General features: G+C 47.6%; 2 protein-coding genes across 3 annotated transcripts in view; one reads left to right on the top strand and one right to left on the bottom strand.

The window, feature by feature from the left end:
- Positions 1-2,865, bottom strand: part of USP37 (ubiquitin specific peptidase 37) — a 34,501-nt gene extending 31,636 nt beyond the window's left edge. Inside the window, exons 1-2 of the mRNA XM_033065007.2 lie at positions 2,781-2,865; positions 1,798-2,005 (exon numbers count right to left, since the gene is read on the bottom strand). Of these exons, the coding sequence (XP_032920898.1) occupies positions 1,798-1,953 (156 nt within the window). The 5' untranslated portion in view covers positions 1,954-2,005; positions 2,781-2,865. The remainder of the gene's footprint in view (positions 1-1,797; positions 2,006-2,780) is intronic.
- A 163-nt stretch (positions 2,866-3,028) lies between these two features.
- Positions 3,029-16,309, top strand: CNOT9 (CCR4-NOT transcription complex subunit 9). Of its 2 annotated transcripts, none has more exons than XM_033065147.1 (8): positions 3,029-3,138; positions 7,942-8,121; positions 8,488-8,603; positions 10,040-10,149; positions 10,902-11,011; positions 11,455-11,553; positions 13,915-14,006; positions 14,690-16,309. In XM_033065147.1, the coding sequence occupies exons 1-8, from the start codon at positions 3,115-3,117 to the stop codon at positions 14,856-14,858; spliced, it is 900 nt and encodes a 299-aa protein (XP_032921038.1). In that variant the 5' UTR covers positions 3,029-3,114; the 3' UTR covers positions 14,859-16,309. The 2 variants fall into 2 exon arrangements, with proteins under 2 accessions (XP_032921038.1, XP_032921037.1); XM_033065146.1 differs by having other exon boundaries at positions 14,684-16,309.
- Positions 16,310-16,876: the final 567 nt, after the last annotated feature.

Genomic DNA, 16,876 nt, shown 5'->3' with positions numbered 1-16,876 from the left:
TTTTCATGCTCCCTTAAAACACTGATCCTGCAAAAGGATTACAATTACTTCACCATCTCAGTGCAAAACAACCCATTTCAACTCAAAATGCTCTCAGAAGATTCCATCCATACCCTTCTCGCACATGTTAGGACCCAGTCAGTGTCACAAAGTTTTGGCAGGTGCGAAGAAACAAAGTATTTATCTTAATACTAGCTAGGACAACTTAGCTAAAGCTCTGAAACACGTCTAAAACATCATCTAACAGCAGAAATTCGATGACACACCAGTTACTGCAGAAAGAAATATAATGCTGGATCCATCCAAACGTTCAATTACAGAAAAGTAAAAACAGGGAGGGAAATCACCCACAGTCCTCTCAGACCAGCTTGTCTATAAAACAGAGAATGCTACTTCTAAAGCAAGATCATCAGGAATTTGTCACACCTGAAGTGGCATGCCAGCAGCCTGGGGCTGTCTCACACAAACTACCCTCCAGCACAAGCCTCCTCCTCTTCCTTAGCTGCAGTCCCAGCTGCACAGTGGTTTATCACCCTGTCCACGAGATCCTGCACTCAGTCTTTTCCCAAAATTTCTGTGAAAACCCTCTACAGAGCTCACAAAGAGATCTGACAAGAGCCAGAGACAGCAGAGTGAAAGGCTGGGAACAAAACCTGCCCCTTTAGGCCATGGTTAGCTGTTCTGTAGGCTCATCCTCCCTGTGGAACCTCCCTTGGAGTTGCTGTCACATCACATCACTCATCCATGCAGAAGGGAGTGTGAGAGAGCAAGCACCCAGGGAATGCACAAGACTGCTCTCCTCAGGTGCAACATGGTCCAACAGTGGATTAAACCACAGCAGCACACATGAGAAGGCAGAGATTCTTTTCAAGTCTACAGCAACACAGGTGGAAACAATCCACAGCTAACAAATTCCTCCGGCCTTGATTTCAAGGTAACACCAGCTGCCAGATTCTGTGCTGAGACTTTTCAGCACACTAAGGCAGCAAAAGCCTAACCTTTCAAAAAGAAATGAACTTTTTTTTCATAGCATCTGCACAGAGAAATAGCTCAGAGAACAGACTGGTGAATATTACTGATGAAAAACAGCATGAAAAAGCAGAAGCCAACATATAGATCAGTTTAAGCTGTTGCAAAGTTGCTAAATAGGATGGGATAATTTTTCTCTTCCAACTGCTCTTATGTCATTTACGTATTTTTAAAACAGGTAAGTATTTCTTACAGAAGAAGCACTCTCTTTTTGATTTGGGGCATTCTGCACAAAAATCTAGAAAGACTGACCTGAAAACAACTACAGGAAAATTTTGGCTGAATATTTCAAGAGAATCTCTAACAGCGATCTGTATCTGCATTTAATACCTAAAACTGTAACAACTAATGTTCAGCAAAGCCTTGCAAAAGGCTACAGGTGTGTTAACACCATTAAACTTCAGCTGGGGAAACAGTATAAAATGGCAAGGATCTTCTCTAGAGAATGCAAATGTGCCACTAACAGGCTACAGGTTCCAAAAATCCAACACGTGAGCCACAATGCTCTATACTTCTGTAACTTTTCTCTGCTTTTGTGGTTCTTCCCATTCAGTGGGATCTCACTGCAAAACCTGGTAGATCTTTTAACAATACTTGTCAATAATTTACTGGAGAGATATCAAAGGGATTAGTGTTCAGGAAACAAGGAACAAGAAACAGCGACAAAGGGAAGTCTGCAGGACACTTAATAGCCTTGAAGAGGACAGCTGTTCACAAGAGAGAACAATCCATGCACTGTTAAAACAAAAGCCTTAATGTCAGGCATACCTGAAACGTGGTTGGAATTCCTCCAACATTGTAGTGAACTACTAGATTCACTTTGTTGTCCTTCTCCACAATTTCAAAGCTCCCTTCTTTCCATTTCGTAATCCCAGTCTGCATGCTGCGCATCCGGACAGGTCCGTGCACCTTTAACAGCGCCATGCTTTCTCACAGAAAAGGGCTAACAAGAATAAGTATGCTCCACCTCAAAAACCTGTTAAAAAGGAGAAATGCATAACTTGGCAGGCCAAATAATGGCTAAAGGACGACGGAAGCACGGTTTGAACTTTCCGTAGAAGTTTGGTAAAACCGTTTCACTGTTGTTAAACACAGTGAGGAAGAGTTGGACAGTAGTGAAAGAAACTTAGAATTAACAAAATCTCTCTCAGCTTGAACAGTAGTGTACCGATTCCTTACTGCTCAAAGGTGAGCGGACACAATTCCAGACATAGAACCCCTCAAAACCCCTTAACCTCAATGAACCTAAGGGAAAGGAAGGAAAAAAAAAAAAGTGCCCGACGAAAGCCAGTATGAGATGGGAACCAAAGTTCTGGAGGAAGCCTAAGGAAGAAAACGAGCTCGTTTCTGGCGGCGCAGGACCTGGTCTCCGGCTTCCCCCGAGGCTCTCCGCCCGGGGAGAGACATAGCCCCTAGGGTTCCGGAAAGCATGGCGAAGCGCATTCCCGATAAAAACCAGAAGGAATGAATGGAGCGGCCCCTGCGCGCAGCCCGGGAGGCGCTGCCGGGGAGGTTCCCCCAAGCATCCCGCGCTCAGGCGCCGCCGCTCCCGGCCCGGCCTGGCAGTGGTCCCGCTCTTCGCGGGCCCGGCCCAGCTCCCCTTCCGCCGCTCAGCCATACAGGGACACAGAGAGCACGGGAGCGCCGCCCGCCCCGGGCCGGGCCGCTCTGAGGGCAGGCGGTCCCGCGCGGCGGGAGGGGCACGCGGCCGGAGGGAGCGGGTAGGAGTCGGTGAAGGCGAGCCCCGGTACCTGCGTTCCGGCGCGTCCCGGCACGTCCCGCGGGGCCCGGGGCGAGGCCCGGGGGGCGTGGGAAGGGGGCGGCGGCGGATGGCGGGAACGGCCAGAGCAGCGCGGGACGGCGCGCGACGCGCGCCCGCTCACGTCAGCGCGGCAGCGCCTTCCCGGCGCGCCTCGCGCGCGCCCGCTCCGCGCGCAGGCGCCGGTGCAGCAGCGGCCCCTCCCGGCCCCGTCCCGGCGTGCCCCGCGCGGCGGGTGAGAGGTCGCGGCGGCAGCGGGTCCATGGCGGCGGCGGCGGCTTGAGGCGGCAGCGGCTCCGCTCCGCTCCCACTCCCACTCTCCGACCATGCACAGCCTGGCCACGGCCGCGGTGAGCGCGCGGCTCCGCGCCCCGCCCCGCCGGGTGGCGGCGGGACGGCGCTGGGGATGGGGCCCCGTTGCGCGGGCCGTGCGGGGAGCGAGAGCGCGGCCGCCTGTGGCTGCGGGGGGAGCTTGAGGCCGCGGGGTGCTGGAGCCGCGTCCCCTCGGCATCTGCGGCCGGGTGCGTTTGGCAGCTGCCTAACTCCGGCTGCTCCCGTGGGCTGCTCCGTGCGGGCTCTGCGGTGCGCTCCCGTCCAGGGCCTGGAGGGTTTCCCTGCTGGGTGACGCGGCTCTGCCTGCTGTGCATCACGTAGGGCTTTCCCTCCTTCCCCTGGCCCGCCGTGCTCCCTCCCTGCGCCTGGGTGCCTCCTGTAGCGAATCAGTGTTTTAAGGTCCCTTAAAGAATCAAGCGGGTTTTTTGGAAAGGCAGAAGCGTGACAAATTTCGTTGCTGAGGTTTGCTGTACTACTTAAAAAGCACAGAGAGGAAAAGCAAACAAAAGTCTAAAGTAAATTAATCTACAACCAAGATGAATCCAGAAGATTATCCACAGAGGGTGTATAGGGGGAAGAGCAGGAAGGAAAAGGGAAAGGGTAGGATAAGAAGGGATAAGGAAGACTCTCCTGCTGAGGCCCTAGGTTCAGAGTAGATCTTCTTTAAGTGACCTTAAAACAGTTGTCCGTGACACCTCTTGCATGCCCAGCCACCTCTGGGGCTGCCCTCTCGGGAGCTGGTTTACTGCTGGCCTTGACCGCAGAGGAAGAGAGTAGATAGTGAAAAGCCCTTCAGTGCAGCAAACGCTGCCTGTTCCTACTTCTCTTTTGCCCCGTTGCAGTGCAGTACCTTCCACAGCTGGTGCTTGCCCTCACCCCCTCAGGAAGCTGCTAAGGTTGGATATGGTGCCTGATGTTCAGGCTGGCAGGAGTGGAGCGGTACCTGGGCCTGGATGGGTTCAAAAATGGGAGCTGAATTTGAAGGATGTGGTTATTGCTTTGTATCTGCCATGTGATTTGGTTTATGTTTTGGTTTTCACTTCCCCAAATTCACATTCATGGCGTATGTAAGACTTCCTAGAGCTGAATGAGGCTTGTGTGTATACTGAGTGTGGGAGGTGTATTGCAAAACCAGCAGTTAGAGCTGTTTCAAATGAACTTAAATCAAGGATCTGGTTGGACTAATGAGCTAATGAGTGAGTAAAGTGTTGATGAACAGGAGTTAGAGAACTTTTTCAGTTTTACCTCTTTGTTTAAATGCTTGTGACTTTAATGGGTTCTTGGAGTGCTGCTGAATACTTCTGGTTTGAATTACTGTTCTCCAGAGCATGGAAGGGTGTGCCAGATCAGGTAGACTCTCTTAATCAGCATTTTTATCGCACTGTAATTCCTAAATGTCTGTTGAAATGCATGAAGGACTCTCTTTATGTGTATCTCCCATTCATCCTCTGCCTGTGTTCTGGTTATCTCTCTTTTTTAAGGACAATTTTAACCAAAAAATTTATTTCAGGATAGAGATAAACTTTATTTTAGGACTCACCTGAACATATATTTAATTTATACATAGTTTATGCTAACTGGTAGTTCTGTATTGAGATGTTTCATACCACAGTTAGTGTGCTTAGACTGGAGGGGTAGGGCAGGGTGTTTGGCTCTGGAGGTGTGCTCGGGACCTGTGGTAAATGAAGTCACGTGTTAGTAAGGTCACGAATTGGCTCAGGAATCCCGTTGGTATTGTGAACCCTGCTGTGATAAAGCTGTGGTGAGCTGGAGCACTGGTCCTCATACAGCGATGCTGATGGCAGAGCTGACACTGGTTCCCGCCTGAAGACATCACAGAGTGCTCGAGAGCAGACTGAAACCAATAAATGTGCCTGTAATTGGCTGTAGGGCATTGAAAGCCCTGCTGGAATCAGCTAATTCACTGCTATGAAAGTTCAAAGTTCATTTTTTGTCTTTCTGAATGCATGGGCTATCAAAATAGTTTAAAAAGTACATCTTATCCAGTTAGTGTCCGGCTTTGGCTGATCAGGACTTTTGCCAGTGTGCCTAGCTCAATTAGGAAGAGAAAGCCATTTGCCTGAATCAATTTCTTATGTGATTATTAGAGATGTTTTTCTCCAAGAAGGAGAAAGGGTGTTACAAGATCTTTCCTGATGTAATACTGTTGATAAGTTTTACTTTCCCTGTGTGCAAAAGAAAGTCTGCCTGGTGGGGTTCTGTCCTGGAGCTTGCAGGATTTGTGTGGCCCTCAGGGTTCCCCAGAATTTTGGGTCTTTGAGGGAGAAGAAACAGTAATAGGGGAATTAGGAAACAAATACATCTTTCCATTTAAACTAAAACAAAAGCAGCAACTGTAGAGCCTATGAAAAGCAGTCTGTTCTGGCTAAGGCAGATATTGGACATCATAAACTTAATTGTGTGTAAAATCTACTTAGTGTTCTCCAGGGATCACAAGCACATGATTGTGCTTTTAAGGGGTCGATGTATTTAAGCTTACAGGAACTGAAACTTCTAGAAAAATAGATGGAAGTTTTAGATAACAGAATTATAACAGCATTATTGCTACACTGCTTGTCATTCCACCATCCCACATAAAAACGAATGAGCTCTATTCATTCTCCCTCTCTTTTTGAGCTTCATTGTAGAAGTTAGCATTGCGATTGCACTCAGAGTTGTAGAGGCACAAGAAACTTGGCAGGATCACTAATTTAATTTGAGGTTTTGGGAAAAAAAATTACAAATTGAGTAGGTGAGTGTCCTGGTTCTGGCCAGAACAGAGTTAACTTTTGCAGTAGACAGGAGGGAGCATAGCTAGGCCCCAGAGATTATTCTGTATCACCTCACACCATTTTTCAGGGAGGGAGGAAAGACTTTATTTGGGTTTGGGCTAGTGTGGCCCAAGAAGCAGTTGGGTATTGTGGAGGGGGTTCTGTGGGGTGATCAATAACTTTTCTTTTCTTATACACTCTGTCATTAATATTAGTTATTAGTTAGTTTTCTTATCTCATTGATGTTTCCAGTGAATTGTTCCTATCTCAACCTGTGATCTTTATCTTTTGTGCCTCCAATTCCCCTTTCCATCTTGGACCAGGGCGACTGGGAGGGGAAGGAGGGAGGGAGTGACAGGTGGTTTCAGTGAGAGCATTAAATTGGAGAATATCATCCTTAAATATGACATTGAGAAAAAAGGATAGCAGGAAATATGAACAGCTAAGTATTTGAGCCCTAGATTACAGGGACTGATAACACTACATTGTATGAGCATTTAAGTTAAATAATAAAGAATCTCCTTGGATGTGACTATGGATATAAAATGGGGTAAACAGAGGAAGGAACCCTTTGCAAAAAAGAAAGAAAGTTGTTGATGTCTTCCAAAAGTTTAGAAGTCTCTCTGCATCCCTTCTGGGACTGCCTCTGCCATGTGGCTTCAGGTCTTGTTGCAGCCACTTTCAGTTGCTGAGCTCCCCCGTGTTCTGCATGTCTCAGTGGTGAGCTGCTTGGTGACAGCGTTGCTGTCAGTGCGGTACGGGCTCTGCTTGCATCTCTTGTGGGGAGCACATGAAGAGTTGGGGTTAAAACAAAGGAAGAAATGCAGTCCTGTTTCCAGCTGGGATAACCATGCACAGCAGGATGCAGACCTGGTTGCATGCTGGGTGGGTAGCTCAGCAGCAGCAAGTACCAACAGGGCTGTGCTTGGCTTCAGTAACAACCCCTGCAGCAGTGCTTGAAAAGGTTCTGACAGGGCTTTTGCAAGTGTTCACACAGGATGTTTTAGTGATGGTTCTTGTCTTCCTCAAAATTCTGTATCTGAGTCACCAAACTATCTCCTTAGGAAGCCTGCAGATTGTTTGCACCAAGGTTGTGCCAGCAGAGGCAGGAGACAAAGTTTCAGTGAAAGACTTATGCCTTGCCGTCTCCACAGAAATTATGATACAGTCCCTCTTTTCCCTCTTCTTCCTTTTTTTTTTTTTTTTTTTTTTTTTTTTTTTTTTTTTTGTTGTTGTTGTTGAGAACTTCTTGATCTTGATACTGTCTTTTCCCTGATGTTTCAAGAGAGGCAGAAGCAAAATGCGGATTTCTCCTGAGAAGTAGAAAATGTCTGGGCTAGGAATGCAGGTCTGCCTTTCTCTGGGCTTATTTTGAACAGGAATCAAATCATCCTGAGATCTTGCACAAAGTCATTCTTGAAAAATTCCCTTTTAGCTCCATGCGTGTGAACATGTACCTGGTATCAATACAAGCCATTGGGAACAGCAGCTGTTACTGACTAGGGCTAGTGTCATGCTGATGGTGAAGTAGTGAAAGTTTTTCTAGTATTTGTATGAATATTTTTCTTGTATGCATTGAGTGAATCTCATTGGCAGTTTTTAATGTCGTGGGTATTTGTGGAGAGAAAGAGGTAGCCTCTGCCTTACTCTGAATCTGTGGAATCTTGCACTTGAAGCATGAAATAAATGAATGCTAAATGCAAGTGGAGCAAATGATAGCTGACTGAAGTGTGTGTTGCTCCCCAGGAGCTCTGCTGGCACAGATGGGCAGCAGCTTGGCTGAATGAACTTACAAAGGTACCGCTTGGCAAGGAGATTAAGGGAGACTGTGTTTACAAGTCAGGCCAGGAAATAAAGCCTTAGAATTTCAAATAGATTAAATACTAAGACTAATCTAAGGAAGGGATGGATCCATATCCAGGACATCTTAATAAAGCTTTAGGTTCTGCCCTCTCAGTCAGGAGTTTCTTTTTCTGTCAGATTGTGGGAATGGTTTGGGTGAGAATTAGATAAAATGTTTGGACTGAAACTTTTCTGTCTCCCTGCCAGCCTGTGCCAACAGCACTGGCTCAGGTTGACCGTGAAAAGATCTACCAGTGGATCAATGAGCTGTCCAGCCCTGAGACACGGGAGAATGCACTGCTGGAGCTGAGCAAGAAGCGTGAATCTGTGCCTGACCTCGCCCCGATGCTGTGGCACTCGTTTGGCACGATTGCAGCACTCCTTCAGGTAGGTCAGGCTGTCAGTGTCTTTATTCTGTGGTGCAGCATCTACACATTGCAGAGCTTGTGCCTCCATGAGATGGACCTGGGTAGGAACTGGTGGGATCCCTTTGCTTGGGGGTATGATCTTTGTTGGATCATGTGGTGAGGGGAACAGATTGTTTGAATGCACTCCTGTGACTCCATGTCAAATTGACTCTGAACCAGCTCTGCCCTTGCCTGGGCAGCATGGTGGCTGCCATGTAACTTGAAAGTGATACTTGGTGAAAGCAGGCTGTTATCAGCTGTCACTGCAGTTCCTTGCCAGGCAAGTGCTTTGGTGTAGCTTTCTGATATTTTCTGCTTTAACTTTCCACACTCTGTTAATTTTTAGGAAATTGTAAATATTTATCCATCAATCAACCCTCCGACTTTGACAGCCCATCAGTCCAACAGAGTCTGCAATGCTTTAGCTCTACTACAATGTGTTGCATCACACCCTGAAACTAGGTAAGTGTTTCCAAGTTGTGTGAGTTTTCTGAGGTGTTGATGTTGACACCTCAATACGTGTGTTTGACTTTAGAAGCACTTTAGCTCCTTTCTCTTTTACTTGAGAGAAGTGAAACGTACAACAGAGCTGGTAGATAGGCAGCTGCCTGCTGCTTTTACTTGTTTGCATGGATTACCAGGATGACAGCTTTATGGTCTTAAAGCATTGCATTCCCTGGATCATCCTGACATCTTGCAAATTCTCAGAACACTGAGTTGTGGCAGCTTCTGGGAGGTTAGCCAGAGCTAAAGGTACCTTTTTGTTGAATGCTGTGTGCAAGGATCCTTGAGCTTACAGTTATTTAGACAAGGAGCTTGGTTAGAGCACAGTGTTAATAATGCCAAGTTTGTGGGTTCTATCCCCATGTGAGCCATTCACTTAAGAGCTGGACTCCATGATCCTTGTGGGTCTCTTCCAAATCAGAATATTCTGTGAAATCAAAAAAGAACTCCTTAAATTTCACCTTAGAGTTTTTTAGACCGGCTGTTGAAAGGGTGGAATGAACAGGATTGTCCTTCCCAGGCAAGTGTGAGGCAAGGGAGCAATAGCATAGCCATTTTTGGAGTCCTCAGCCAGTGTCTGACTTCATGTTTTCTCCATCTGTGCCCAGCCCTTGTCAGTAGGGAAAAATATGATGTTGGTTCAGCCAAAATCAGTAGCTGAAACTCAGAAGGAAACTACCCAGAGATCCACAATTTCAGGCTTCTGTTACTGCTGAGCAGCAGCACAGCTGAAGTTGTTTTTGAGCTGCAGCAAAGCAGTGTTAAACAGCAACCCTCCATGAGATGATGTCCAAAGAAATAGGGTAGTTTTACATTACTTACCTTTAAATATAAAGTTTGAAAACTGAAAATGGAAAAAGTATTTTGCATGATTGTGCAGGAAGAGAGCTTCCCTCTGTTAGCAGAGCAATCTCCAGCATTCTACCTGCAGTCTTTATTTTTCACTACTGCCAGAAGGCAGTGTGAGGACTCTGGGGGAAAGGTGTTGGTGCACGTTTAAACTCTGATAATGCCTAAAGCTCAGCCAGTCTGTATTTGTGAGAGGTACTTTTCACTGCCATTGGGAACCTGCAGGGTGAAATGCAGCAGTGAATGTGCAAAACAGAGGGTCTAGGCAGCAGGGAGGAGGTCATAAAAACAACAGGGTGTGCTCAGTTCCTGATCAGCTGAGGCAGGAATGCAGGTAATTGACAGATCAGGTGTTAGGTTTCGTGCTGTGCCCAGTGCAGGATTTGTTTCCTGCCTTTCCATCAGAGAATTAACTGTTGCCCACCTTTGAGGAGCAGTAGCAATGGGGTCCACCAGGAACAGTCTGAGGCTCTGTGTGGTAGTGCTAGATTGTGTGCTCATTTTGTTTTCCTTGTTGTTCACATTGTGTGTTCTCTCTCCTACAGGTCAGCTTTTCTGGCAGCTCATATTCCTCTCTTCCTGTACCCCTTCCTGCACACAGTCAGCAAGACCCGTCCATTTGAGTACCTGCGGCTCACAAGCCTTGGGGTCATTGGTAAGCAGCCAGACTAATGCTGGACTGAGCTTGTACTGAGTTAGAGCAGTTTATACTGTGGGCACAGAGACCTGCATGACCAAAATCAGAAATCTTTGGGATTTTACAATTTAAAGAGAAGGACCTGCTCCTTGTGGACGCAGTCTCTTCTTCCTTTTCACTAATAAAAATCACACTGAAGTCTAAATGCATTGCCCAAAATATGTTTCTTTGAGCATAAATATTTGCAGACTTGTACTGTCACCTTCAGCCCTCCCAGCTAGGCACTGGGATGGGTGGGTATAGGCTGGGTTTTCTTTGGGTTCCTGTTGATTGACTCGGGTGTATTTTCCCTGTATTCCCCTTATCCTGTTTTTTTTTCTTTCTTCTTTCTGCCCAAATAATTTTTCTCTCAATGCATAAAGAGTCTTAAAATATCTTAAAATGCATTTCTTCATCCCAGAGGTTGCTGTGGGTGCCATGATCCTCTTGTGTTTATGTTACTGCTGAGGGAGAGCCAAGAGTGCATCCCCTTTCTGAAAAATAAACAACCCCCAACAACCCCCATTACTTTTACACTGATTACTTTTACCGTGCCAAAATGATTTCTTCTCCAGCCATGTGCTGCAACATGTCTAGGATGACAGTTGCTCTGCCTGGCATTCAGACTGAATGGTTTCTGGGGAGGGCAGAGCACAGGCCCTCTTTGAAAGGTGAGATTTTTTGGAAACAGTTTATCATTTGCTGATTTTGGGTTTTGTTTTTACTTCAAGGGGCTTTGGTGAAAACTGACGAGCAAGAAGTGATAAATTTCTTATTGACAACAGAAATTATCCCCCTGTGCTTACGTATTATGGAGTCGGGCAGTGAGCTCTCCAAAACGGTACCTTTTTTTTTTGTTTTAATAGAGACACTTTGTTGTTCATCTCTGACTGACCAGACAGCCAGTGCCCTGCAGAGCTGGCTTCTCTGCTGTTGCAAATGCTGGGACAAGCCTGGGTGGAGATTTTACCTCCTCAAAAACCAAACAGACCAAGACCTGAGGCTACCTGATTGGCCTGGCATTAGTTGGCTTGTTATGCATCTTCAATCCAGTCATCTTGTACACTCTGCTTTGTGTCTATCTCTTTTCTCTAGCCAGAGGCATTGTGTACTGTCCTGCATTTTCTCTTGTCTCCTAACTTTTACTGAGTAAAGCATTTGCTACCTGCTGGAAGGCTTTTCAACTCTGAGGCTGACTTGAAAAGAGCACCACACAAAGGCTGTCCCTTCTCAGGATAGATAAGTTGTTTATATGATTTGTTTTCTGCTTTCTCCTCATTCTAGGTTGCTACGTTTATTCTTCAGAAAATCCTCCTGGATGACACAGGGCTGGCATACATCTGTCAGACTTATGAGCGGTTTTCCCATGTTGCCATGATACTGGTGAGATTATTTGTTTTTCAAGTATTTATATCTAGAAAAGAAAAATATATGCTCTAGCAGCCATCTTCTTCAGCAACTACTTTACTGCTGTCTGACTGGAGCACAGGATGAGGGAGGCAAATCATTCTTGGGCTAATTGCTTGTGGCACTGTAGCTCTGCTTCCATGTTGCCTTTGTATACTTCTGGTTTGCATGTCAAAAGAACACATATTAGTTGTGATATACTAAGTCCCCGAGACTTAGTAAACCTCTTCAGAGAAGAAAAATATTTTCCAGAGTTGTGAGTGTCTCCAGTTGTTAGTGGGACATGAATTGATTTAATTTTATGTAAGAATGATCATAGATCTGTGTCCCATCCCTGTCTCTCACAACACGTTGAAAGAGCCGGGTGAGTATATATCATACTTGTCCTCATGGCAGTCCTGCAGTTGCCAGCTACTTTCAGCTTTGGAACCCCATTTGTGGGGTTTCTATGTACCAACCCCCAGTGTTTGTCCCATCCACCCCTTGAACCCATGGAACTTTTTGTACCCAGTGTCTTTGACCAAGGAGTTTCATGGGTTTCCTGTTTACTGCCTGGAATGCCACTCATTTTTTTCCTTGAATCTGGTTTCTACTAGCTGCTGCATATGCTCTAAATTTTGTGTTGGAATACAACACAATCTGTCCATTTTGTGATCCCTGTAAAGGACAAGTTTGAGTACTCAAAATTTGGTTATCCTAGGAGTAATAGCCCCAACTTGAGCTTTATCTTTGAGCTTGCCGAGGGGAATACAAATCTGCCCTGGAATAGTTAACTGCCATGCTTTTGTGTATGTTTGTTTGCTTTTTAAAGGGTGGTCTCAGGAGAAGAAAATGCAGCAGTAAGCTAGGCACTTAGCAATGCTGGTTCTCTGACTAAATGTTAATATTTTCATTAAGGATATTTACTTACCTGTTCTTGCAAATGTAAAGAAAAAAATCCCTCCTATTCACCCTCAAATAGCAAAATATGAATGATTTTGAGCTGATGTCCCTAATATTCAATGTGATGTGATTTTTGCATTCAACAAGATAAACTTTGATGAAAGTACATCTGACGCGGGGGAAAAGCGAAGGATGCAATTAGACACTCTGAGATAGGTGAGGGAAGGAGACCATGCCATTCCCAGAAATGAATTCTTGAACACAGAAGGATGTGGGTGTGTAATGCTGTGTTAGCATGGGTAGTCCTGCCATTGGGTGAAGCACTGACAAGATCAGTAGTGCAAGAGAGAAAGGTGAAAATGTTAACAGATTTTTCATTGTCCATTTCAAAAATCAAGGTAGTGTACTCCTGCCTAATGAGGGTGATGATTTACTTCCATGTCTGCTGATGTAAGATGTTACTGAAGTATTGTATGCTTTAAAAGAGCAAGTTAGTATTTTCCATCCGCTCTGAGCTCTCTGAGAAGCTTGTGGTTATTTATTTTGAAGAAACAATTGGTATCCTGGGGAATTGCTAAGAAAAGGAAGCTTGCAAAAGGGCAGATGAGGAGGACCTGCTAATTGCTAACGGCCAGGATATCCAAATACAGGTGAATTTGGCTAATGGGGAAAATGGTTAGTGCTAGCCAGTGTAGTTTACAGGAAGAAAACAACTTGTTGGGCGGATGTGATTGACTCCTAAATACAAGCCAGCAGTCTGTTAAATTCTTCAGAGCAGGTATGTGAAGTCATCCAAACAGCTCAACTGGGCATGTTCAAAGGTGCAGACATGTGCAAAATCCTACTTGGTGTGAGAAACAGAGACTGGTCCAGGAAGATCTGTCCATGCCTTGCTTCCCTGGAAAAGCTTCATGAGGGATGTAGCAGAAAGAAAAAATATCATGGTTGGATGCATGCTAAGAATGGATCAGGATCTTGCTACATGTGGTGTGGGTGAGCCCAGTTCTATGGCCTGGCTTTCCGGGGTATTGTTTTTGTCTCAAAAGGATGTTGAAGTGAAGGGAATGTATATGAGAACAGGGGGTGTTGCAGAGCTTGGGAACACACGTCATGGTGTCACTCAGCCTGAGCTTATCAAAGTGTCTGGAATGTGTCTGTCTTCCATGAGGGAGAAACCCCAGGTTCTCTTTACTCTCACAAAGAGTTGCTAAGTAGTCCTAGGAGGGTAAACATTAAGCAGAATTGAGATGAGCTTTCCCCGAGCTGCTGGGAGAACCCTTTCCAAGTCATGCAAGCATCACCAGGTTCCATGCAGGGGTGTCTAGATAGAAGGTAATGGGCTGTGCTGCGCAGGAAGCCAGAGTGAGTGATTTCACGATCTTTCCCAGTCTGTTGGTTGTGAAGCTGTTCTTTTAAAGACTTTAACTGGTGGCACTGGTGGCCTCTGTCAAACAGGGTAAAATGGTCCTGCAGCTCTCCAAGGAACCATCAGCACGGCTGCTGAAACATGTCGTCCGCTGCTACCTTCGCCTTTCCGATAATCCCAGGTAAACATTTTAGGAGTTTGGGCAGGGGCCTCTCCTGCACTCTTGGAAGCACAGTTCTTCAGTCTCCACAGCCCCCACCTGGGGGGAATGAAAGTTCCGGTCTGTCAACCTTAGCTCAGTGTGGAAGATGGGTGGGGTTTTTGCTTTGATTTTTTTCTTGCTAGTCACAGGAGCTTTTATGGTACATGGGAGAAGCAGTGACTGTTGGGGGATTGTGCAAATTCCAGCTGTGCAAGTTACTACTGCTTGAGCTCAAATGTAGCTTGAGCAAGATACAAAGGAGGGCCTGGGGCGGAAGGTACACTATACCCTCCTTTTCCATCAGACAAACTGTTAGCAGTAGATAAAACTCAGTTGAGAGAATACAACTGATCTCCTGCTGACCAGTAGCTCTGCCCAGAGCTGCTGGGTTTGTATTTGTTGCCTCTGTCTCTCCTGGCATCGCATCACTTTGCTGCTGGATGTTGGGATGCTTGGTGGGGTTTAGTGTGAGGGGTGGGAACTGGGCTGGCTGGCTGGCTGAGTGCCACCTGCTGCAGTGCTGCTGCTGCTCAGTGCTTTCCTTGGCTGGCTCTGGCAGGGAGACCTCCAGCCAAAGGAATACTGTGTCCCCAGTGGGGTTTGCTCCCCTCTTGCCCCTGTGAGTTTATTTGTTGGGCCCCGTTTCTTGTCTCTTGATGTAGGGCACGTGAAGCTCTCAGGCAGTGCCTTCCTGACCAGCTGAAGGACACCACCTTCGCCCAGGTCCTGAAGGATGACACCACCACAAAACGCTGGCTGGCTCAGCTTGTCAAGAACCTGCAAGAGGGTCAAGTCACTGACCCACGGGGCATCCCTCTTCCTCCGCAATGACTGCTGGGGGAGGTGGGGCACTGGGGAAGAAACAGCTCAGGTTTACAAAGAACCAGGAACAGGTGACCTCTTCTGCAACAAACTGGGCACGCCAGCTGGTGCCGGCCTGTCGGACCATCCCACCCAGCCAAAGGGCTGCTCTGTAGCAGTGCAGCAAGCCTCCGGGGATCCCAACACCAGCAAATGCTGATACCACAGCTTCAAAAAAAATCAATAAAAACAATCTGTATAGATCCCAGTCTCTCCAGGAGGCTTGGGTGGCATCTCTTCCCCCACCTCCAGGCAGGGGGTATTGCAGATGTCCACTCTTCCAGCAAACTCAGTCTCCTCCCAAGTGGTGCATGACAGTGGGTATGCGCACCACATCTCTCCAGTTCCTTGTCACTTCTTGTTTACATGTCTGTTTAGATGAGTGAACTGAATAAAAGCTGATCCAGTTGTTCTATCCCCTCCTAATACTGCTACTCAGCTGCAGGTAGCCCAGGGACAGCTTTTTTCCCTGCCAGCACATCCTTGCTCCTGGCTCTGCATCCATCTGGCACAGTGAGCTTCTCTCTTCTTTTCCTTTGGTGTGGCTGCAGCGAGGCCGCTGCAGTGCTTGCCCCAAGGGGAGGGGTGGATTACTTGCAATGAGCCCATACGTCATAAGGTTGCTTCCCAGAGCTCTAGGGAAGAAGATAGCCGGATTGTGCCTCCTGTGCTGTAAATAGTGCACTTCCACAGCTGACCAGTGGCCAGCGCCTGATGTGTGCTGGCCTCTCATCTAGACCTGGGAAGGCTGCTGGCTGGCTTATCACATGGAGCTCAGTGTGAGGGCACCTGCCTTGAGGTGGTGGGCAGGCCACCGGCTGATCCTCTGCTGCCTGCAGGCTCCAGGTATGCTGCGTTCTGTATCTGCTGCTGCCTGCCAGGCGCCTCTCAGTCCTGTGCCCTCCCTTCCCCCCTCCCGCCCCTCTCTGCCAGCTAGGTGCATCCATTTCTGCTTTGAAACCTGCCTTGGCATCTGCCATGGCCCCACTGCAATTAAACTGGACCAGCAGCCACTTACCTGCCGCCCCTGTGCCAAGGGGCTAATGCGGCCGCAGCAGGCTCTCGGAAGCGGTGGAGGAGCTCCCAGGCTCTGCGGCAGCAAAGCCTGCTCTTGGCTGCAGGCAAGCCCAGGCAGCTACTTAATTTCTCCCCCCTCTTCGAGTAGCCCATTTTGCTGATCATCTGCAGTGTCGTGCCAACAGTGTCTTAAATCCCACCATTTCTCTTCCCTCCTCCTTTCACAGCCTTGCATAACAAGGGCAGAGCACAGCTTCTTCCTTGCCCTCGGGTTCCTGTTTTATAACCATTGCCTTTTCCCTCCTTTTCACCCTGACCTTGCCAGGGTGTGAAAATGCTTCTGTTTGGTTTATTTTATTTTTTTTTTTAATTCGGATTAATAAATAACAAAACGCCAGCCACCACAGATTGGTCCTGGTGTGGTCTCTCGGGGGCAGTGGGGGCAAGCGGCGCGGTGGGGGGTTTATTGCAGATGGGAGGAAGGGCGGGATGTGCTGTCTTGGGGAAATGAGCTGGAACGAGTGACCTTTCCCAGTGGGAGCTGGCCACGTCCCTGTGGTGCCATATCTCTTGTGGGGCAGGTAGTGTGGAGGGGATGCTGCTCTGTTCTGCTTTGCGGGAAGGCAGCGAGTCTGCCAGGAAGAGAGCACTCGCTGCCTCCCTAAAGCGCCTTTGCGAGCCCTGCCGCACTCTCCCGGTGTCCGGGTCTGTTAGAGCATCGCCCACCCCAAAGTTTGGTCCTTGCCCCGCACCCTCTGCCCCCAGCTCGGTCTGGCCTAAGGCTGCCCCAGCTTGGATCCCCATGGGTGCAAGCGGGTCTGGGGACAGACAGGTGCAACCGGAGGATAAGAATGGGGGCTCGACCCCAAACGAGGGGCGCCACAGGGTGCTCCCAACCCTGCCGGTCCCCTCACCGCCTTCTTTACCCGCCCCCCCCGCTCCGCCTCGGGAGTGGCGTGACCTTAATCCGA

Source organism: Catharus ustulatus, chromosome 7 (genome assembly GCF_009819885.2).
Source record: "Catharus ustulatus isolate bCatUst1 chromosome 7, bCatUst1.pri.v2, whole genome shotgun sequence".
Taxonomy (NCBI): domain Eukaryota; kingdom Metazoa; phylum Chordata; class Aves; order Passeriformes; family Turdidae; genus Catharus; species Catharus ustulatus.
Note: the sequence above shows the minus strand (reverse complement) of the source record. Positions and strands in the feature narration are given on the sequence as shown.

Bases quoted from the DNA above. Each gene is read 5' to 3' on its own strand.
- CNOT9 (XM_033065146.1), top strand. From the start codon at position 3,115: ATGCACAGCCTGGCCACGGCCGCG. The intron at 8,122-8,487 runs GTAGGTCAGGCT...GTTAATTTTTAG, and splicing joins CGATTGCAGCACTCCTTCAG to GAAATTGTAAATATTTATCC. The intron at 14,007-14,683 runs GTAAACATTTTA...TCTTGTCTCTTG, and splicing joins CGCCTTTCCGATAATCCCAG to ATGTAGGGCACGTGAAGCTC.